This window comes from Eublepharis macularius, chromosome 5 (assembly GCF_028583425.1).
Source record: "Eublepharis macularius isolate TG4126 chromosome 5, MPM_Emac_v1.0, whole genome shotgun sequence".
In the NCBI taxonomy this organism is placed as follows: domain Eukaryota; kingdom Metazoa; phylum Chordata; class Lepidosauria; order Squamata; family Eublepharidae; genus Eublepharis; species Eublepharis macularius.
This window is the reverse complement of record NC_072794.1, coordinates 127,960,401-127,984,096: the sequence shown is the minus strand read 5'-3', so window position 1 is coordinate 127,984,096 and position 23,696 is coordinate 127,960,401. Positions and strand designations below refer to the sequence as shown.

Genomic DNA, 23,696 nt, shown 5'->3' with positions numbered 1-23,696 from the left:
CTCGGAAGAGTTAGTTACACTTCTATGTCACTATACTGACGAAGCATGATGAACAGTGACCTCCTTAAATGGAGGCGGCAGTGACCATTTTAGAAGTTTTGACAGGGAAACCTTTTAAATCTTATAAGAGAATACTGATGCTAGCTACCTAATTCTGAACTATTAATCTTTGTGCCCTTAATAATATGAAGGCTGAGTCCTGATAATGATGGACGTAGAGCTGATTGTGTGACTGCATCTTCTGCGAGGTCTTCCTCCTCCTTCTGTGCATGTGTAGGTATGGGGGAGTGAGTGATTCCACCACTCTCTCCTGTCACAGAGCGAAATTCCACCACAGATTTCATTAGCCTAGTCCTGGGGGCAGGGTGGGGGTCATTCCAAGCAAACCCTATATTCCCTATACCTGTTTGATCACACTGTGAACTGGGCTATCCCCTAGGGGTATCAGCTTTTCTATAGTGTTTTCATAGCTGACTTATGTATAAGGCACCCAGGCAATAATTTAAAATGGACCCTATGATATTACACCATCACTGTGCAAAACAATTTACTATTCTTTTCTCTCAACGAGCAACAATATATGCTTACTTACAATGAATTTCAATTAGTATTTGGTCATCCTAATTTAGAGTCATCTGCAAACTTGGCACTCGCTGGTCACTGACTCTAGGTTATTTTTATTTTAGAATGCTAAATAGCACCAATCCAAATGCAGGTCTTTGAAGGACCTTTGAAGGACTGCTTCTTTCCTCCATTGTGAAAACTGTCTGCTTAATCCTATCTTCTGCTCCCCTTTGTTTAATCTATAATAAAAAAGATAACATCCTCCTATTTCATGATCGGTAAATCTACTCAAGAGTCTACTGTGAGGGGTAATGACAACAGCTTTTAGAATCCCAGCTATATAATGACTCTTAGATCATCCCAAAGATTGCAGCAACTATCAAACTATCACATTAATTTTCCATGCAAACTAAGAAATGAGCAAAATTTTATAACAAGGACACTCACCATATATGGAACAAGAAATGTCAGGTGTTAACGCTGGATTCAGAAAAGGAAGAGGCACTAGATATCATATTGCAAGTTTATCTTGGAAATGGGGGGGGCACAACATCGGATTGTTTTGATGCGCAACCTGTACTCTGGACAAGAGGCTACTGTCAGAACAGAATATGGGGAAACATAATTGTTTCCAATTGGCAAGGGTGTCAGACAAGGATGCATATTATCTCCCTACCTGTTCAACCTCTATGCAAGAGTATGTCATAAGGAAAGATGGATTAGATCTAGAAGGAGGTGGAGTGAAAATTGGTAGGAGGAACATTAACCATTTGAGATATGCAGATGACACCACATTACTAGTAGAAAATAGTGAAGACCTGAAATGACTACTAATGAAGGTTAAAGGAGAAAGCGCCAAAGCAGGATTACAGCTGAACATCAAGAAGACAAAAGTAATGACGACTACCAAGGAATTACACAATTTTAAAGTTAACAATGAGGAAATTGAAGTTGTTCAAGATTTTCTATGCCTTGGCTCAATCACCAACCAACAGGGGGACTGCAATGAAGAAATCAGAAGAAGACTGAGACTTGGAAGAGCAGCTGTGAGGGAGCTAGAGAAGATCCTTAAAGATAAAGATGTCTCTCTGGGAACCAAGATCAAGATAATACAAACTATGGTATTCCCCATTGCCATGAATGGATGTGAAAGTTGGACAGTGAAGAAAGCTGACAGGAAGAAAATTGATTCATTTGAAATGTGGTGCTGGAGGAGAGTTTTGCAGATACCATGGACAGCCAAAAAGACAACTAAGTGGGTACTAGATCAAATCAAGCTTGAATTCTCCTTAGAAGCTAAAATGACAAGACTAAAGCTATCGTACTCTGGTCACATCGTGAGAAGACAAGATTCTCTGGAAAAGTCAATAATGCTAGGAAAAGTGGAAGGCAGCAGGAAAAGACGAAGACCTAAAATGAGATGGCTCGACTCAATAAAAGAAGCCACGTCCTCCAGTTTGCAGGATCTAAGCAAGTATGTTAAAGATGTTTTGGAGATCTTTCATTCATAGGGTCGCCATAGGTTGGAGACGACTTGACGACATATAACACACACACACACTGGAGCATACCAGAGAATTTCAGAAGAAAATTAGTTTGTTTTCTAGATTACAGCAAAGCTTTTGACTGTGTGGATCATGAAAAGCTGTGGAAGGTGTTAAAAGAAAGGGTTATGCCACAACATCCGGTCGTTTTGAAGCACAACCTGTACCCTGGATAAGAGGCTACTGTTAGGGCAGAATATGGGGAAACAGAACATTTTCCAATTGGCAAAGGGGTCAAGATTAGGGATGTGCACTTCAGGTTTCTGATTCGGGAAAAATACCCAAATCAGACCCAATTTGTAAAGATTCGGGATTTCTGAAACGGCCCCAGCATACCTGGACCGTTTTGGAAACCCCAAATCAAAGATTCCCAAAGCTATTTGTATAGCTTCAGGAAGCTTCGGGGCAAGGCGTTGAAATGTCTCTCTCCATGCAGCAGGAGGGAGAGGGACATTTAAACCACAGATCAGCTGTTTGTCGGGGTTTCCCACAAGCAGCTGAGTACTTTGAAGGGAAGGAGGATCTCGGCATACTGAGATCCTCCTTCCCTTCAAAGTCCCCCTCCCTCCTCCAGCCGGTTGGAACGCGGGAGACTTTGAAGGGAAGGAGGATCTTGGCACAGCTTGCAAGCCATGCTGATCCTCCTTCCCTTCAAAGTCTCCTCCATTCCAACCAGCTGGAGGAGGGAGGGGGACTCTGAAGGGAAGGAGGATCTCGGCATGGCAAGCCGCGCCGAGATCCTTCTTCCCTTCAAAGTCTCTTCTGTTCCAACTGGCTCGAGGAGGGAGGGGGACTTTGAAGAAAAGGAGGATCTTGGCATGGCAAGCCATGCTGAGATCCCCCTTCCCTTCAAAGTCTCCTCCGTTCCAACCAGCTGGAGGAGGGCTGGGGGGCTAAGGCTGGGGGTTGTGAGGTGTTTAAAGGGCCCTGCCTCTTGCAAGTGGCAGGTCCCTTTAAACTATCAGCTGGCAACTGACAGGGGGGATTCCCCCCCCCCTGCCATCTGATAGTTTAAAGGGACCTTTAAAGGGCCAGGTAAGTGGGTTGAAGCAGAGGGGAGGGTAAGTGGGGGGTTGAGGAGTGGGGGTGGGGGTGTTCAGGGAAAACCCAGCCCCCTGAATCACTTCAGAACGCTCCGAATCTTTATGGAGCATTCCGAAGCGATTGAAATACCCGAATCCAAAGCGGCTTGCCACTTCAGGTTTTGGGTGTTTCCCAATGTTTTTCCTGCTTCGGGTAAACCCAAAGCAGGAAACCCGAATATTTTCAGGGTGCACACCCCTAGTCAAGATAAAGATGTATTTCATCTCCCTATCTGTTCAATCTATATGCAGAACATCTCATAAGGAAAGCTGGATTAGATTTAGATGGAGTGGAGTAAAAATTGATGGAAGGAACATTAACAATTTGAGATGTGTAGATGATACCACATTACTGGCAGAAAATAGTACAGACTTGAAAACTACTGATGAAAGTTACAGGAAAAAGTGCCAAAGCAGGATTACAGCTGAACATCAAGACGACAAAAATATTGACTACTGAGGAATTACACAACTTTAAGGCTGACCATGAAAAAATTGTTAAAGATTTTCTATTCCTTGGCTCAGTCATCCATCAAAAGGGAGGCTGCAACCAAGGAGAATGAAACTTGGAAACTGTCAATGGATGCCAAATCAAGATAATTCATACTGTGGCATTCTTCATTACTATGTATAGATTTGAAAGCTGGACAATGAAGAAAGCTGAGAGGAAGAAAATTGATTCATTTGAAATAGTAGCTTCAGACTGGTTGACTCAGAACAGCTCTGGCTGGCTATATGCTTATGAAACCATGGCTGAAAACAAATGAGGTGAAATACATGAGCTTAATTTTTAAAAAATGAATGTAACTTAAGGTTGCATTAAAATGCTATAGGTTTCCTTCAAGACTGATTGCAAGTTTGTGTGTGTGTGTGTGTTTGCATGTGCTAATAAGCTAATAAGTTTATTCAAAGTGTTTTTACATACATGCATGTGTATGTAAAAAAAACTTTGAATAAACTTATTAGCTTCATATAGCCTTATTAATATGATGCATTTGTCTAAAGCATAAAGCAGTCTCACAGAACATTAAAAATAAGTGAGCTGCACAAAGTCACAGCTTTGTATTTTTGCACACCCACATTTTCTCAATTCATCTGAGTATGAACAACAAAGTCTGCACAATGTACACTACAAGTGTTCATTTGCATTACAGTCCATGCTCTGCAGAGGGGTTGTATGAGCACTCCAGAAATACCCTGCATTATTTTCAGTTTGCAGGTCCTGACAGTAGCAACAGTCAAATTCTGCAAAAGTAAATTGCTTGTGTTTCCAGAGCAACATAACACAATCAGAAATGACTGCATTTCCACTGCAGCTCCCTGTATGGCTTCTAAGTAAGCTTCTATACTTCTCAAATAAAAGTGGCTAAATTGCTGAAATCATATAAAGAAAAAATCCCAAGATAACGTGTCCAAGGACAAGCCATTTGTACAAAATTAACCTTGCAGTTAACAAACGAAAGTTGAACCAACACAGCGGTCTTTCTGTATGTCCCAATCAGCAAACGTAGCATCTCCTCTTCACAGACTGGGCTAGTACAGCAAGTGCCAGAAACCAGTGAGGGCAGGCAGGAAGAATGATATTGTGACAATTTTAAGCCTTATAAATACTTCAAAGGAAGATATGAGAATGCTATGTCAACACAAAAACCACCTTAGGCTTGTTTCATATATAACGAACCCTTCTGCAAGTAATTCTACATCTATCATGCAATCGCCCTAAATATTGTGCTAGTATAAAAGCTTCTCTGCTGGCAAAGCCTTTGGCAACTTTAGGAAAAATAAATGACAACAACTGCAATCATATGTTCACATTTAACACAGACAAACCCCAAGACATTCTGCATACACAACAGCAGGTCTTTTTAGATTTAGAAGAATGAAACCAATACGGCACAAGATGGATTGTTTTAAGAGTTTTAGTCTTTGTGTACAATCTACAATTTAGAAATGTGTGAATGTACATCCTTCATGCCATGCATCACTATTCCTAACGTTTCATAACAGAAATGAAAATTCTATCTCCTTTCATGCTTTTTAATGAAACCAACAATGCAGACAGGACATGGCTAGCTTACCTTGCTTCTTTACTTGTTCCATGAGCAAATCCTTCATAGCTGCTTCCTCTGCAAGGTCAGATGGGACTTCACCTTCACTGTTCACAGCAGCTACGTTGGCCCCACGACTTATTAAGTATCTACATGACAGAGTGCCATATAAAACTAACTTCAGAGCAAGAAAAATATTTGGTTGTGTTTGGTACCAAATGGATATTATATCAATGAACCTAGAATTTATCCAGCTACTGACAATCTACTTAACCTCTAAAGTGCCCAAAGCAAACAGCTGATTTCACTCAAACAAGTAATGCATTCTTTAACTAATGTGATACCTTTACAACTATAAGGTTTTAAGAAATAAGCAAGTATTTTCTTCTATTTTAATGTGTTTGGTCCAATTTATTTTTAAAAGCAATCTGTCTATTAACAAGTATGTCTGGAAAACAAAAATAAAGTTCTGTATTATCCAGACCAAGCCAAAAGAAGCCACCATCTGAAAAGCCTTCCCAATAAGCCTCATGTTGGCTGATATTGATGTCATTTCCTTAACATGATTATCTGCACAGGAAAGGGGAGAGGAAGGAGCAAGACATATGCAAAAGTCCAGCAACAAGCCAAGTTTATGAACACCCCAGCTTGACTTGAAGTCTTATTGCAGCTACTGCTCCTTAGTTATGCCATTCTCTGGCTCCATCTATTCTACTTCTTGTATCAGCTCTTGTTGACCCCATAGCAAATGGAACCATCATCTCAGTGAATCTCAATGAGGACAGGGCTATCAGAAAATGTTCTGAACACCCTTCAACTAGAGGTACCACTGCCCACCTTCAAGAGCAGATATTTCTTTCCAAATTGCTTCCATATTCTTCTTTCTTCCTGTTCCAAACCTTAAAAGGGCACATCTTGCTATCAGTCTGCTCCTTGGTTATTAATAGTTGAAATCTTAAAGGCTGATCAAGATAGCTTTGTATTAGGAAGTCTAACTAATGCCCAGCACAGGATGGCATTACACCCTCAATTCCCAATAGTGGCTTCTATCTGGACTGAATACACCAAAGAGTCCATTCATTTTAGTCAGGTTGCATCAAGAACCACACTGACATTAGTAAATACTAAGTACTATTAGAGCTAAAGGAGATATCCATATTATGGTCATACTACGCTATACTGCCAGTGCCAAAGTGACTTAAAGATGTCAGATTTCAATGAAGGACATGCCATAACCTTCAAGTCACTCTTCCTCTACCATTACAACTATTACCAAAAGTTTAGACATCTTGTATTTAACCTCAGGGAATCAACCATTGGTTTTAGTGCAACTAGCTAACATTGACTTACCCATACAAAGGAAATATTCATAGTGGTTACAGCTGTTTAAGTAACTATTTGTATAGATTAGTTTAAGGGTACCAGACTGAGCCCCAATCATTCACCAATCCCCTCCCACTCACCTCCCAATGGTGATATTTTTGAAACTCTGTTTATCCTGAAACTCACTCACTCTGCTATGTTCAGATAACCACAAGATGCAACTGCATGAAGTGGAGTCCAGCCCTCATTATCTTGCTGATTTACATTGGCTCCATATTCTACCAGGAACTTTACCATGTCCAGATTTTCATCTATACAGGCCTTGAGGGGAAAAAAAAGGAAGTGGGGAAGAAAAAGGACCTGCTGTTAGATTTTATAAACTATGCCTGCTTTCAATTTAACAATTGTAAATAGAGGACTTCACTCCCATTTCACTTCTAAACTTTCCTATTGTTCAGTTCGCTCTAACATCTCAGAGCGAGTTTACCTTCACTTATGAGGAGAGCACACAGTAAAGTGATCTTTCAGAATTCACTTTAGGAATGGCATTAAAGTCCACAGAGCAGAGCAAGGTTTAGAACATGTTGTTCCTAAAAACCTTCAATAAAAGAGATTACGTCAGGCCATTCAATGGAAAGCGGTCAGAATGAAAGTAGAGAATCCCAAGCATGATTTCATTAAAAAAATTGGGGTCAAACAAGATTCAGAAAATGACATTATGGAGATTTATACTTATATGTGAAGCCAAAGCCATGTTTTGAATCAAGAGCTTACATATAGAAGCAGCAATGAAGCATCCATATTTATTGTTTCCTGAAATATATCCCATTACTTATCTAAGGCCCATTCTGCATGGCATTCTGCTGAGCTGATCGGTGCTGAAATGGCTTGGAGTCCCATCATTCTGTATTGCATGACCTCGTGGCAATTTGTTATCTGCTGACAAGTTGAGATGTGTCTGTTTGGAGCTGCATTTCATGGGAGATGGAGCTGATGTCATTTTTTTAAAAAAAATTCAGATGCATCATAGTGTTACAGTGTTGGAGCCCACCCACCCCACGTATTTGCTGTTTAGGCTGTCCCATGCCCATTGGAGAGGCAATTGGTGGTGGAGTTCTGGGGGTAAACATGTACTTTTCATGTGTGTTCCATTCTCATTTTTTTTAAAACCAAGCCAGGAAACGGTTAAAATGCTGCTACTTCATTCCCTCCCGCTTTATTTCCAAAAGGCTGTGCAAAACGCTTGTTTTTTTCTCTTTGGCACTAGAAGAAGCCTGAAACAGCTGGGAGGGAGGGAAAAGCAGCCATTTAACCCTTTCCTAGCTTTTAATGACAGGAGGAATATGCAGTAACCTTACAACTCATTCCTGGCTTTGAAAAAAAAATGAGAATGTGCACATACTCCCCCAGGAGGAAGGGGAGAGCAGCCAATTAACCCTTTCCAGGCTTTTAAAGCCAGCAGGGAATAAGAAGCAATGTTAGGACTAGTTCCTGGCTTTGAAAAAAATAATAAGAGTGTGTGTGTATACCCAGGAGAAAGGAAGCGAATCGAGAAGCAGCCTTATGACCCTACCTCACTTTACTGATAAAAATGGCAGAAAAGTTCAGAGAGCTGAGGAGGGTGGGAGTGGTTACCGGGGGACAGACCAATCAGCTTCTGGTGGAAAGGAAGAGGGGGGCAGTAGAAGCAGAATGGGAGTTTTTGATTCTGCATGGATATAACACGTGACAGCAGCAACTGGGCAGCAGCTTAAAAAAACCGTGGTATGTGTGCAGGGGAAAAAAACACGGAAAAGATAGACAAAAAATGTTTCTACTTCCTGTGACTTTCTTGCACGTGCAGAACTCTAGAGAACATAAGAAGCAGAACATATTCTGAAATGCTGTAAAGTGACCATGTGGAAAATACCTAAGTGAAATTAAAACAGCTTATTTTTCTCAGCCACCTGAGATCCACAGCGCTGACCATGCAGAAATCTATTTATCTCAAGCACATGCATCAATACTATTTTGAGCTTTTTATGAGTTTCTTATTTCAGGCAACATTTGTCAAAGAAGCTGGGCTGCAGAACGTACACTCTTAAGAGACTAAAGTAATGAAATACTGAGAGATATCTGTCTTTCGGTGCTACACCTCTGAAGATGCCAGCCACAGCTGCTGGCGAAACGTCAGGAACTACAATGCCAAGACCACGGCAATACAGCCCGGGAAACCCACAACAACCATCGTTCTCCGGCTGTGAAAGCCTTCGACAATACATAAATACAAAAATACTTTGAGAAATCAAGTTTCCTTGGAGCAGTCTAAGAGAACAGAGAATTCAGCCTTCAGCACTACCACAACAACCCAGAGACAACCTCTATAGAGCAATTCAGTCTGCACTCTCCTTTCTACAAGCAAATATTACCAACCCCCCCGCCCCCAAACAGTTACTCAGAAGCACTGCCACCCTTCTACACCTCTCTAAACATTTGAGACAAGAATACTGGACAATACCAAGTATGACAACAGAGCAAGTGTTCTTTATGAAACCGTAGGATATTTGCTGACTAGCAGATTGGTTTAATGTCTGGACTCTAATAAGCCAAGCTTTTCAAAAATAATTATGCTCTTGTCTCACTGTTTACTTCATTACCACAGAAATCTCTGAACTACTTGAAATTTTCAAATCTAAACGTAAATTTTAAAAAAAAAAGATTTATTAAAAAAACTTTCCAGTTTTGAAAATCATACGCTTCCTGAACTGGTTGCGATAATAAAACAAAATCCATCTATTTACAACTAGATAGAATCTTGATTAGAACACGAACCTAAATATGAACCAAAAAACCCCGCAAACCAGCACAGTTTGGGGTTCGCGAACCAGGGTTCGTGGATGCTTGTTTCCACGAACTTCCACAACCTGGACTACTGGTTCGTTTGGTTTGTATTAAAGGGCCAGTTTAAATGGCCATTTCCCCGGAGGAAAAGGCCATTTGAACTTTTCCTGCTACTTGCAAGCAGCAGGTCTCTTTAAACTATCAGCTGGCAGGCAGCAGGGGGAGATCCCCTCCTCGTCGACTGCCAGCTGATAGTTTAAAGGGACCTGCTGCTCGCAAGCTGCAGGGCCCTTTAGATGGCCCAACCGCCAGCCCCCACCTCCCAGCCCCAACCTCAGCTCCTCACCCCCCTCCCAAGCCCCAGCCCCAGCCCCAGCTTCCCACTTACCTTCCATCTGATGCTGGGGTGGTGGAGGCCTCCTCTGCTGCCCTGCAGGCCTGCGTGGCAGCAGAGGATGCGGAAAACAGCCTTTCCGCCCCTCAAATGGCAACTGCGGCTGCCATTTTAGGGGCGGGAGGGCCCTTTTCCTCCTCCTCCACTGCCGTGCGGGTGCACAGACTAGCAGAGGACGCCAAAAACAGCCTTTCTGCCCCAGACTGCAGATTATAAGACCCTAAACTAAAAAAATTTAAAACATTGTTTCCTATCAACTTCTAAACCATGTAATTTTTAACTCTGAATAGTGAAATGAATATTCATAAAAGGCATGCCACTTCTAAAATATGAAATTACAAATTGGTTAGCTACGATAAGAAATGTATGATTCTCAATGTATATATATGACTTGCTATATTTGCATCAAAATTTAATTGCTGAACAACACAAAAACTATTTTACTGAACTGCCAAATCCATGAGGGATTTGACACCTGAAACATGAAAACCAAAGTTGTCAGCACTCTTCTGAAAACTTGCAGAACCTACATGAAGGTGCCTAAATGTCATCCTCTTATTATTTTCTGCACATATACAGAATGTGTTCTTTCATTTCTGCTCTGAATCAAGTCTGAGAAACCCCAGTGCCAATGTCTTCAAATCAACTGTCAGATTCTTTGTGGATGCCAGCTGAGTGGACCATGGGCTGAGAAGACGAGCATCTGCTTCACATGCAGAAGATTCCAGGTTCAATCCCTGGCATCTCCAGTTTAAAGGATCAGGGGGTAGATAACGCCAAAGACATGTGCCGGAGACCCTGGAGAGTCACCACTGGAAGTCTGAGTAGACAATACTGACTTTGATAAACCAGTGGTCTGACTCAGTATACGGCAGCCTCACGTGTGTTCATGGAATGTGACTTTTTTCTTTAGTCTCTGCACTACATTTCAGACTAGTTTTTTTTTCATTTCAAAAGATACAGCGATGTTCCCCTTCATGTACATACAGCAATAAAAGTACTGATTCTCTGCAATGGGATTCTACTCAGCTGGGGAGTATGTGTAATTATCATCAGGGCTTTTTTTCAGTGGGATCTCCCTGGATCTGAGATCCGGCACCTGTGAAAAAAGATCACGTGACTGGTGGCCCTGCCCCCAGTGCCCAAAGACCTGTGGGCCGTCTCCCTGGGCGGAGCTTCTCCCGGGCCACCTGCTTCCTTGGCCTCTTCCTCAGCCTTTCCCTCCCTCCCTTCCTTTCTCTTTGAGATTTCTGGCTCATAACACTTGACTGCTCAGAGGGAACATTGTTGCCAGGTAAGGGGTGGGGAGGCAAGCGGGCCCGAATCAAGGGAACACTCCAGGGGAGTGGCAGCGCCCTGCGCGATGACCTTGCTTCAGGGAAGCGAGATCACTTCCTGGAAGTGACATCATCTTGTGTTTCCGGCAGCGCATGCATGCTTTGCATGCGCACGTGATAATAGAAAGATCCACCACCTCTTTTCCCAGAAAAGCCCTGATTATTATAACCATGTGATGTGGCCAATCACATGAGTATTCCCCTAGACAAGAGGGGGGACAACCAAGAGGGAACTGTCCTGGCTTGGCCCAGCTCATGTGGTCCTGGATAGTCATATACAGGGGTAATTTCATAGAAAAAGAACTGCAGGAACTCATTAGCATAACTTATTAGCATATCTCATTAGCATTTGCCACACCCCCTGACATCACTAGAAGTGTGTCAGAAGGCAACACCCACCCCACAGGCCCCTTTCCTCAAAAATCTCCAGGTATTTCCTGAAAATAAAGCAGAATGAACTCAAAGCAGCTTACCTTCCTCTGCAGAGCCAGCTCCAGCAGTCCTACTTGCACGGACGCACTCACTCACTCACTAGTCACGAATGAAAATAAAGCAGCAGGATGAATTGAAGCAGCTTGCCCTCCTTTGGAGATCCAAGCCCAACAGCCCAGCTTGCACTCACTCACTCACTCACTCTCACGAAAGAAAATAAAGCAGCAGAATGAATTGAAGCAGCTTACCCTCCTTTGGAGATCCAAGCCCAGCAACCCAGCTTGCACTCACTCACTCACTCTCTCTCTCACGAATGAAAATAAAGCAGCAGAATGAATTGAAGCAGCTTACCCTCCTTTGGAGGGGAGGCAGAGGTGAGGAAAAGGAATCACGTTGGGCCAAAACCCACGTGACCACTTTTCAGCTCTACCGGAACACCGTTCCGGCACGTTCCCCCTCCAAATGAGCCCTGGTCATATACATACTACAGAAGCATGGTATCATGCTATGGTGAAGTGGCTGCTGTGTCACTATGAGCATGTATGAGAACGGAACTAAAGTTTAACTCTGCTTTGCTCAAGGATGAATTAGTTTTGTTTTGCCAATATGAACGGTGAACAGACAAACACTCATCTCAAAGACAAGTCTCCTGACAGCTGAACAATGTCAGGGTTAACATTGTGTTGGCAGAGAGACAGGAGTTCAAAGAACTAAAGTATAAAGCTCCCAAAATAGCCTTGCAACTGTCACCACTAGCAATTGTCAGCACTGAAAGGGATGTTCTTGCCTTCATGCCCCATTATCAGAGCTGGCTACTCAGGACGTTCAAGAGAAGTAGCACAGCCAGATAGAATTCAGGTAAATCTCCAAACACCACTGTAAAGGAGTACTGTTGTCAGCAATTCTGTCAGTTTAGACATCTCTCACTGTGTTTTTTCAAAAGATAGTCAGAACTTGTCCCAAACATTTCCCAGATATTTCTTGCTGAATGCTACCAAAGTCTATAGTTAGATTGTTACTGACATATCATAGCTGTCTTGCATACACTGTTTCACCTGGTTATCATTTATTTCCCTGTTCCCATAAAATATTAATCTCATACTCCACACAGGCATGGAGGCAGATTATGAATCTCTAGCAGACCTTCTCTTTGGATTAAAATACTAAGAAAAACATTATTCTAACCCAAAGACATAATGGCACCGCCATGATACTTTATCTTGATTTTTTCAACTTTATCTGTGCAAGATCAACTCCTCATCAAAACTGAGGAAATGTTCCCCGCTGCAAATATTCGCTGTTCCATATTCAACCTCTCATGCTACATGGCCTAGAAAGTGAGAGTTAGGATTCCCATGAGACATTGAGATCAGCTCAGATCTGATCTAATGAGTGGGAAGTTCCACAAGATCTTTTTTATAATTTAGGTAATATTTTTATGACAGCTATGCCACGATAGCCTAGCTAAAATTATAAATGAAAGCAATAAGTACATTTAGGATACAGTATTGTGGAAATGACTAAACCTGCCCCAGCAACGCTAGCATAAGAGTTGAGGGTCATGTTTTTTCCTCTTTCCAGCTACGCCCCAGACTGCAGTCCATTTACAATGTTGCAAAAAAACCACCATAGGAATTAGGAAGCACTGAAAAATAAGCCCTATTTCCCCATGATCACAGCACAGCCGTGATCTCTTTTGGTCACACAGTAATGCAAGAAAAAGTGACCTTTGTATATATCACTACTTTGCCATTATGATAAGTAGTTGGTATGCCTACTGAAGGCTTATTGATCTTACTGAGATACAGTGCATTTCTTTGTACTGAAACTTTTTGTGTTAGCTCTATGGGATGTCCATTATTGGAGGTCAAGGTCTGGATCCAAATGATTGGGTAGAGGTTCACTCAGGGAATAGACATTTCTGGCCTCCCCTTCCCATTTTAGTGTGCTGTGCTCCCTGAAACATCATTTCTGAGGACTGGGAGACCCTTAAGAATGCCATGTGATATGATGCAGGAACCTGAGGTGGACTAGAGGAAACTGGCATTCCTCTTCTGCTTCGTACAAGTGTGCTTCTGAGGCAGAAGACAAATTTGGACGCAAGCAGAAGCTGCCTACTCTCAAGGGAGAGATACAAGAATTCAGCCAATTTTCTAACTGCAGACATCCAGCATATATTGACAGGGTTTTTTTAAAAAAAATCCTTTATTTACCTCATATAAACAATGATACAAAGTAGAAGAAACTGTAAAACCATGAAATACAAACAGGAAAAAATCATCAAATTAAACCATAAAAAGGAATAATCAAAACAACACTTAGCAATCTGTTACAAACCCAAGAATCACAATAAACAAGCATCTAAACGTTGCATTGAGGGGATTACATCTTTAGCACATAAAAAATCCAGAATTGGTTTCCATATTTTATCATATTCAAATAAAGGAACTACCATACATAAGTCCTCAAAAAACCAATTATGCATAATCCTACCCATCAATAATAATAATAATAATAATAATAATAATAATAGATTTATATACCACCTTTCAGGATGACTTAACACCCACTCAGAACAGTTTACAAAGTATGCCATTATTATCCCCACAACAAAACACCCTGTGAGATAGGTGGGGTTGAGAGAGCTCAATCAAATATTGCTCCCAGATTTTCTGGTACCATTTTTTTTTAGCAATGATCCTGTGAGGGATTTCCAGCTCCTAGCAATGACCAAACGAGCAGAGGGAGCCAACATCGAAACAAGAGCAAACAAGAGCTATCCAGCAAAGAATCAGCCCAGAAATCCAATAACAAAAATTCTGGGAAGTATGGCAAAGAAAGCCCCACCATGCTGGATATCTCTTTATGAACTGGCCTCCAAAATTCCTGAACAAGATGGCATTCCCACCACATATGTAGGGTCATGCCTTTCTGCTTACAAGATCTCCAACACAGTGGGCTCAAAGACCCTCTGGGCCGATTCAATTTATGAGGTGTTAAATACCAGTTGGGCAACTACTTGTAAAACTGGAGTTTAATATTCCAACAACCAGATTTGTTAGAGGAGGAGTTCCATATCTGTTACCAATCAGATTCCAAGAAGGCATATATTGACAGTTGTAGAATTTAATGCCATCTTCCTACATCTCTCTGATGGAAATTACTTAGGATTACTTATGCTATACAAAGTGAAAGAACCCTTTCAGAAAAGTTTTCCATAAACAGAAGAAATTGTGGTGTCTTTTCAAACACTGCATATTTGACAGTACAAACAAGAGCAGAGTTGTTTTGTGTAGCTGGGGAAACAAATGAAACTGCATAAGCAGTCTCCATTAATCTTAGTGATGACAGAAGTCAGCTGCAAAAATAGCACAGTTAAAGGGGTGCAGGATGGTTAACAGGTGTCAGTTTAACTAATAAAATAAATATTTCACATCCTTTGCAAGGAGAAAAATATAGCAGCGGCAACCCAGCTTCTTAAAAGCCTTAGTTCATGCAAGTGCCTAAACTCAGCAACAAACTCATCACTGAATATTTTTCCAAACTGGTACTTTGGAAATCATTTGCACTATTTCTGTATCCTTTAATCGTCTAGCCCTAGTGCCAATACATCTATTGAATAACAGTCTCCCCAACTGACAATAGGCCTTGAGGCTGTAAAGGCCATGCTGCTGCAACTACTCGATGGTGAGAAGAATACTGCAGGACTACATGGTATGTTTCATTATACTAACAAGACAGATCGTATAGCACTTCTATCAAACTAATAGAAGTGGCAAAAACAAGTTGTAAGGCAAGCCTAGACTGCTGAAAATTTTGGAGGATGATCATATGAGGCTGAGAAGACAAAGAATAAAGCTAACAAGAGCGTGATAAATCAAAAAACAAGGGGTTGGATCCAAAAGTTGTTTCACTAATGATGGGAGTCTTCTACAAGCAGAAGGCTTCAGATTCAAGTAGAAGGGAAGTTTTAGACCCAATCTAGAGCAACCTTTCCCTTGCTATATAAACTTCTCATAAACTGAGCTACATTTACTATAGCCAAAAGATTGTCCATTTTTTTTCTTTTTTTAACAAGAGCTGGAGGGAGGACAATAGACTGCAGTCTATTTAGACCCAATCTAGAGCAACCTTTCCCTTGCTACATAAACTGCTAATAAACTGAGCAACTTTTGCTATAGCCAAAAGATTGTCCTTTTTTTTTCACAAGAGCTGGAGGGAGGACAATAGACTGCAGTCTGTTCATGGACTACTAACCAATTTTCCAAAGATCACCAGAAAAAGAATAACAGACTAGGTACATCATAATCCGGCCCAACAAGATGCTTACATTCTTAAGCAAAAAAGGACATACAATCACTTAGAGTAGTTATACATCAACTTGTAAAACAAGTCTTGAAAATTTTTCTTTCCATCTGAGAGCCAGACTCAAAATTTAGGAGCTAGACACATTTTCAGCCTGGCGAGTTTTGTATTTTAATGATTTTTTAAAATTATTGCTATCAGAAAACCTAATCCTAATATTTATTAAGGATATGATAAAAGTATTGCAGCATATAATAATTATTTATTATGTTGTTGTTTATTTATAGTCTGCCCTTTTCACTGAGTTCCAAGGCAGCTACATACTGTAAGTGAATACAATATACTAAATAGCTAGGACATTCAGAGCAAAAATACAATATGATCAACAGTTGGTGCATTCAATGAGAACAGATATGATAAGGTATGATAGCTGCAAAGTTAAAAATTAGCATAAAGCTGAACATATAGATGAAACCTTTCTGAATTAAAGCGCAAGTAGTAATTAACATGACATATAGTTGTCATCACCACAACCAAAAGCTAACTTCAAACCCTAAGCCAACTACTTCTCCCCAATTTCTCATAATTCATTGCTTTAAAAATAGGTTTTGTTTAACTGAATACTGGAACCAATATATAAACCAACTGATTAAGAAAACTGGTCATGCACCATAAGTGAATTCTTGTTTATATGTAAGTAGACCAACTGAAATTTTGGAACAACTGAAATTACCTGACACTTTTTAAAAGCTGCCCGATGTAAAGTGCATTACAGTGATTTAACCAGGATGTGACCACAACATGGATCACCATGGTCATATCACACTTGGAAGAATGGCTGCTTCTGGCATATCAGCAAAAACTGACAGAAGGCACTGTGTGTCCTAGAGACCTGACCCTCCAACTGCAGGCCAGGATCTGGCAGCACCCCCAAGCTACAAACCTACTTCTTTAAGAAGAGTGCAGCCCCCTCCAGTACAAGCTGATTCCTCCGTCCTTGAGCAACTTTGACATCGACCAACAGCCCCTTGGTCTGCTTTACATGACAAATGAGCTGGGCAAATCAGGGACTGCTGCTATACCATGTCTTGCAAATCAACTTCAACCAATACTTTCGGATGAGACAGTCAAAGTACAGATGGTGAAGTGGGCAATTAACTGTCACAAAGAAATAACAATGGAGTCATTGGAATATTTATGGAAAACTACATTGAAGATTTCAACTTGTATCAGTATTAAAGAGAATGTCTATAAGATGATTTATAGATGGTATTTAACGCCTAAGAAAATTGCGCTTGGAAATGCAAATATGTCAGATAAATGCTGGAAATGTAAAAAGCATGAAGGATCATTGTATCATATGTGGTGGACGTGTGATGTAGCTAGACAGTACTGGGGAGATATTTTAGAAGTAATAAATGAGATTTTGCAGACCCAAATAAAGAAGAACCCAGAGCTATTGCTACTGAATTTAAGTATGGAAGATGTTCCTATGCAATACAGAACATTACTATTCTACATGACGACAGCAGCAAGACTTTTATATGCGCAGAAATGGACGGTGCAAGAAATACCAACTATTGAAGACTGGATATATAAATTGCTGTACATGGCAGAAATGGATAAAATGACAAGGAAGCTGAGAGATCAGAATCTGGCAGAATTATTTACTGATTGAGGAAAACTGAAAACATATTTAGAAAAGAAGTGGGACGTGAAAGGGGAACTATGGCAATTCGAAAATTATTAGAATGGGTTTCTTTTTATTGGAAGAGATGGAATCTTTACCATATGGAGTGAAGTATTAGCTAATTGTTATCTTAAATTTAAGTGGATTTGGAGTTAATAGATACTGGTAAAATTAATAAAGTAGATACTTTATTTAATTGTTAGCTTAAATTTAAATATATCTGAAGTTAACAGATAGTAATAGATAACAGATTTTAAGTTAATAATAATAGATCTGAAGCTAACAGATAGAGCTTAGCTTAACAAAGCAGAATGTAAATATGATATAATGAGTTATAGAAAAAGGGGATAGATTAGGAATAGATTAAGATATAGGGTTGGAAAGCTGTTGGAAGTCCTGAAAAAGGGGGGAGGGAAAGGGTGGGGGAAAATGATATTGAGATGTTATTTGAAAGTTGTATGTATTAATATTCTCACCTAATAAAAACAATTTTCAAAAAAACAACTTCAAACAATACTTTCAAACTATGAAGGAAATTTTGGATTAGTACTAGTTTATATAATTCAGGCATGAGAGCAAAATATGGTTATGGAAACTTGGAAACAGAAGATGAAAAGCTGAAGGGGAAAGAGGAAGGGAGGCTACAGCATACTTTTAATCCTAAACCATTGCTTGGAGGATTGGGAACACGACATCTGAATATGGCAGCTTTTTGATAACCAGGAGCAGTCTTGTGTTGCATTTTATTTATAAACCAAGTTGAGTCAGAAAGTTGTGCGTCCAGAAGCACTGGCTGTTGAAAGCTAAAGTGAACATGAGACATTCACATGCTCATTTAACCTATACAAATTTCTAAAATTTAAGTAGAAATGGCCCTAGGGAAATAGACAAGCTGGAAATCAATAAACAGATGCCAAATTACAGCAACATGTAGCACCTTAAAGCTGATCATAATCGTCTAAGGCATGAAGATGTTTTACACAGCTTGAAATGCTTCTTCAGTAGGAAAATGATGCATTTATTACAGAAAGCATGCCTTTGAAAAGTCCCATCAAGCATGATTAGCAATGGGGTTGGATGTTTTGCAAGCATCTATCTCGTGAAGCACCATATAGCAACTACCAAAGGATAAAACATTTTAATAATTTTTTATTATCTTTGTGAAGTCATGGATATTGAATCAGATCTCAAAGAGATTTTGGCAAGAGAAAAAAGGGGTAATCTTTGCTGATCATCCCCTCCTGTGGCTAGTCCCACATCCCATAGAAGCAGAATTTGGGAGGGAGGGGTGATTAGATTACTGTTGAAGGGGATTTTTTACCTCCCCCTTTAACCCACAGAAATCTATGTGGGATCCAATCCATTATGATCTTGGTATAATAGACTCGAGTTAAAGAAACCATATCCAACCTAATAAACATTAAGAAGGCATAACATGATCTAAAATCAATTTATTTCATTTATATATCTTTCCTTCTAATAAGGACCCAAAGTGGCTTACATTATTCTCCTCTCCTTCATTTTACTCTAACATCTTTATAAAACAGGTTAGGCTTACGCATTACTGGCCCAAAGTCACCAAGTAAGCTTCCATGGCAGGATGAGGATTTGAACCTAGAACCTAATTATGAACAGTTTCACATCTTTATAACTGCATCATTTCTTTCTTTCCAGTGCCAGGGCTATGTTTGGCACAGAGTTTGAATCTAGCACGTCTCAGAGACTATGGCTATAGGCCAGAGAAACAATAAAGGAAAAGGGACACAACAGAAGAGAGTGTTTGCTTCTCCAAGCAACAGGGTTTTAGAAACAGGTCATCCAACAAAGCTAGTATTTTTAATAGATCCAACAAGATGAACTGCTTGACAATAAAATACTCCCCAAAAGCTATACCTGCAAGGTATCTTTATAAATGTTTCTTACACAGCTCTTTATTCCGCTGAGGAAGAGATTCAAGTATTTCAGCTGGCAAGATGGTTAAAGGACAAAGATATCAAATGACTTATTACTAAGCATTTGGCTTAGCAAGCAGCGGCAAAAATTCATGTGCCAACACCACATATATTTGCAAAAATTCAGGTATTAAATGTTTTTGGCAAACAGTTGTTTATGATTTCCTAACTTCTTGGACATCACAAGTTCTAAGCATCACTCAGTATTTTAACAGGAAATTTATCATATTCCGAAAGGCACATCTATCCATTATTTTTGGGAATCAGGTGAACTCTCACACGTCATCAGTCCTTCATAGTCCACATCCCAGGACTCTCAAGCTCATACTTGGAAGCAGCTGATTTTGCTTAGTCAGAAAATGATTAAGGAACTACCAGTTTGTAAAAACAACCAAAGTTTTAAAGGATGAGAAGCTGGTACAGGGCATTAGTGATACTGATTCCTGTTCCTCTGTTCTGTGAGACAACTGTTTATTAATCCTTGGACCTCTGGTATAACCAAAGAAGGAAGAGACCTCTCCCCCATCAGAATTCTAAGCAGGCAGAGAAAAATGTCCATCTCTACACCCAACTTGACAACATGTGAACCAAACATTGTTACTACAGACTAAGATATTAAAGTGCTTTTCAGTATTTTCAGATGCTGTTTCAGCCAGATTTTGCTTTTCAGAGAGGGTTCATTAGTAGTCACTCACCAAAGACCACAGAAGAGAACAGCCCAATCACTACTATTTTAAGTATCACATGATAGCTAACCCAGATATATAATATTTGGAAAGGAATGAATTCTGGTGTGCTCAAGATTGCACAGGCCTTAATGTTAGCACCTTAGGATTACAACACAGAGAACCAAAGTTGTGAGATAGTTGCTATCAGTCACTTCCTCAACTATATTAAGACTATAGCTGCAACTCACAGATATTAGAAAAGTTGAATGTCTCACCTAGAATTCGTTGACATTAAAGAAGCATTCCACAAGCAAAATGTGATAGTTGTGGTCTGCAGATTAGGCTTGTGGGGCTTTACAATTTTCTTTCAAACCTAGTGAAGCAAGCTACAAAGTCAAATGTTTTTCCTAGGAGCATGAGGAACTCCAATGTTTTCAATTAAATCCCTTTTGGTCTCCTTTAGTCATACATGATTCTAATACCAGTTTACCTACCATGCTAACAAATGTGTAGTTTAGACAGAATTATGCACACACACCCCAATGGCCATATACACATTTGATGTTGTGGGAAAGAAGTAGCGAACATTCATTTTCTACCAACTGGTCTCCTTATTACGTGTAAACGAATAATTTAGTACTGCTAGAAATAAGTTTCTCTCCATATGACAGCAAATACAGGCTGCAAAGCGTGTGGGCAATGGCATCTCAAAAATTATGTAGAAATTCAGTAAGATTTAAAGTGGATAAGGTTCTCCATCCTGCAGTTACCAGCTTGCCATTAAAAAGCATTGTGAAGTAATGTCCATTTTTCACCAATCTAGCTCCATCACCCATAAAACCTTTCCCCTTTAATTGCATCTGGAAGATCAGGATGATTGTATACACACACACAGCAATTGATGATCATTCATCTGATGAGGAGGGGTCTAGTCCATGAAAATGTGTGCTGGAAGAAAAATATATTGATGTTTAAAGGGTCATAGGACTGCTTGTTTTTGCTGCAAATGACAAACATGGCTACCTCTCCACAATGACATACATCTAGGTTGATGTTCAGTTTAGGCAACAGCTAACATATCAGAGGTTTTCAATTCAAAATGCTCTCTTTGTTGTACTGCAAAGAACGGCATGATGCAGGTATCAAGGAAGAGAACTCTATTCTGACACTCTCGTCATTTTAGAAGTAGCCTCTTGAGGATACTTTCAGTGCATGCAGCACATTAGGAATTCTATTAATAGAATTCAATGTTACTTATCTTAGGCTCTGGCATCTAGTGATTTCTTTAACTGTTGCCAAGAGAAAACATTCTGAAAGTCAGAAGTATCTCCCCCACAAAAACTTCTCCACAAGATATATCAAGTCCTAGTACATAGTAAACTTAAGGCAAGACAATCTTGAGGTTACCAACGCTGCAAAAGACACATGCTAACTAAAAACTGTAATTATTTCAATACTTGAAATCAATAAAAATAAATGCACCAAGTTGAAACTATTGATTCAATCTAGTTTTCCTAGAAATTTCTGCATCAGTATCTACAATTTCCTATTTTAATATTTCAAAGACATTTAAGAGAAGGGTCAAAAACTATAGAATCCTCTCTTTAAATACAAGTAACATACTTTTAACTGAAACATATTTCATAAGAACAGTCCCTTCTATAGGTCTGACAGATTAAGTATCAAAGAATTGTGCAATTTACCATTTCAACATGAGAAGACCATGCTTACCAAACTAGCCTATTTTGCCCCAACCTACCCCCCCACCAAAGTAGTCTACCTTAATCACATTTTCAATACGTCTGGGATGAAATTAAGCTTACTTCTATGGCATCATGTTTCTTTTACGGATTAATGGGAACAGAATATGAAAATGTTGTTACTGGATAGTAGGAAAAAACATGAAGTTATAATGGGAAAATGAAAATATAAAATTGGATGAAAAGCTTTGTCTACATAAGGAAAACCTCTAAAAAAGGAGTAAAAGGCAAAGATATGGTATCAACAGTGCACAGGTACCAACAGTGCTAAAGTTACACTGCAGTGAAGACGGAGGGTTTCCCTGACAAAGCCAAGAGAAGGTTACATATGTTCACTGGTACAATGACTTTACAAACTCAGATCAAGGAGAGTAGAGGGGAAACTGGCTGATTTCAAGTCGTACTTGGTGTAGTGCCATCCCTGTGCACCTGGTCATCTGTGAGTGAAGCAAGGCACTACTTGTTCTAGTGAATCCCCTCACAGTCCTACAGAATAACTAGTGCCAGGAATGTGTCCATCAGATGCTGTCCATTTGCCAATGCTACTTCCCAAGGATATACAGGAAAGGAAGCTCAGCTGCCCAAAGTGGAGGGGGCTGTAAAACTGGCAGATCACGAGTCGAGTCACTGGCCCCTGGCAATAAACTATGCACTCTAAGGACTATAGAAGAGTCAGCATCAATTCCCACCAGAAAACAGTTGGTGCAATTAATCCAAATCCATTTATGAAGGGGTCAATCGGGGGGGGGGGTGGAGAGAGAATGAACGCAGGCATTGAAGGGCAACTTTAGCCTCATTCACCAGAATGGACCTGACATGCTCTGCTTGTTTTGAGACGTCATCCCCCTGCCCTCTTCTTCCCCTCCCCAATATCACCTGATCTATCTTTAGGTCATTACTAAGGGAAATGACTGTGCGGTGTTATCAAGAATGCCTTTGTCAGGTTGAGCCCAGGTGGCGGTCAACCCGGAAGGGGGAGAGGGTTCGGCCTCCAGGCACCTTTCCAGAGCCTCCGTCCCTGTCAACCGTCCCATCCCCAAAGCAGCTGCAGACAGGCAGATGGGCGGGCCGGGCGTCCCTGGGGTTTCAGTGTCGCCCGTCAGGCTACCTGGTGCAAAGCTGTCAGTCCATCCACGTTGGCCGTATTGAGGCGGGCTCCGCGGGCCAGCAGCCGCTTCACCTCCTCGGTGTCCCCGCTGGAGCAGGCGGCCAGGAAGACCGCGCCGTCCTCGAAGCGGACACGGGGCCCGCCGCGGTGCCGGCTCCGGGCGGGCGTCACCGGCTCCAGCTCGGTCAGGGAGCCTTTCCAACGCTTCAGCTGCTCCGCCCGCCGCAGCTTCGCGGACTCGGCCCGCTTCACCCCCAGGTGACCGGGCTCCGACATGGTGGCCGCTGGCGAGCCCGTCAGACGCCTTCAAGGCCACGAAACGCACCGGACACCTCAGCCCGGAGGAGAGCACGACGGCTCCGCCGCCATCTTTCCCACTCCCACCGCCCCCTCCCGTCAACTACAGCGGTGCCGGCGCAGATGCATCCTAAAGCATCGTGGGAAATGTAGTTTTAGGTGTGTAACAGAGTTGGACTGCACTCGGGCAGCAGCATTTGAGTCCACTGGCACCTTGGAGACTAACAAGATTCTCAGGAAATGAAGAGTCAGAGCTTATCCTGTCCCTTATACTCTGAAAATCTTGTTGGTTCTAAGGTGCCACTGGACTCAATGGGAAAGGTAGTTGTAGAAGGATAGACGTCTTAGAGGAATCGGGTGACTTGCTGCTTT

At 40.9% G+C, this 23,696-nt stretch overlaps 1 protein-coding gene across 10 annotated transcripts in view; it reads right to left on the bottom strand.

Moving 5' to 3' along the window:
• PPP1R12B (protein phosphatase 1 regulatory subunit 12B) overlaps positions 1-23,401 on the bottom strand; it is a 179,128-nt gene extending 155,727 nt beyond the window's left edge. For all 10 annotated transcript variants that reach the window (XM_054981476.1, XM_054981478.1, XM_054981477.1 and 7 more), the window contains exons 1-3: positions 23,028-23,401; positions 6,752-6,882; positions 5,269-5,387 (exon numbers count right to left, since the gene is read on the bottom strand). In XM_054981476.1, coding sequence (XP_054837451.1) covers positions 5,269-5,387; positions 6,752-6,882; positions 23,028-23,303 — 526 coding nt within the window. In that variant the 5' untranslated portion in view covers positions 23,304-23,401. The remainder of the gene's footprint in view (positions 1-5,268; positions 5,388-6,751; positions 6,883-23,027) is intronic.
• Positions 23,402-23,696: the final 295 nt, after the last annotated feature.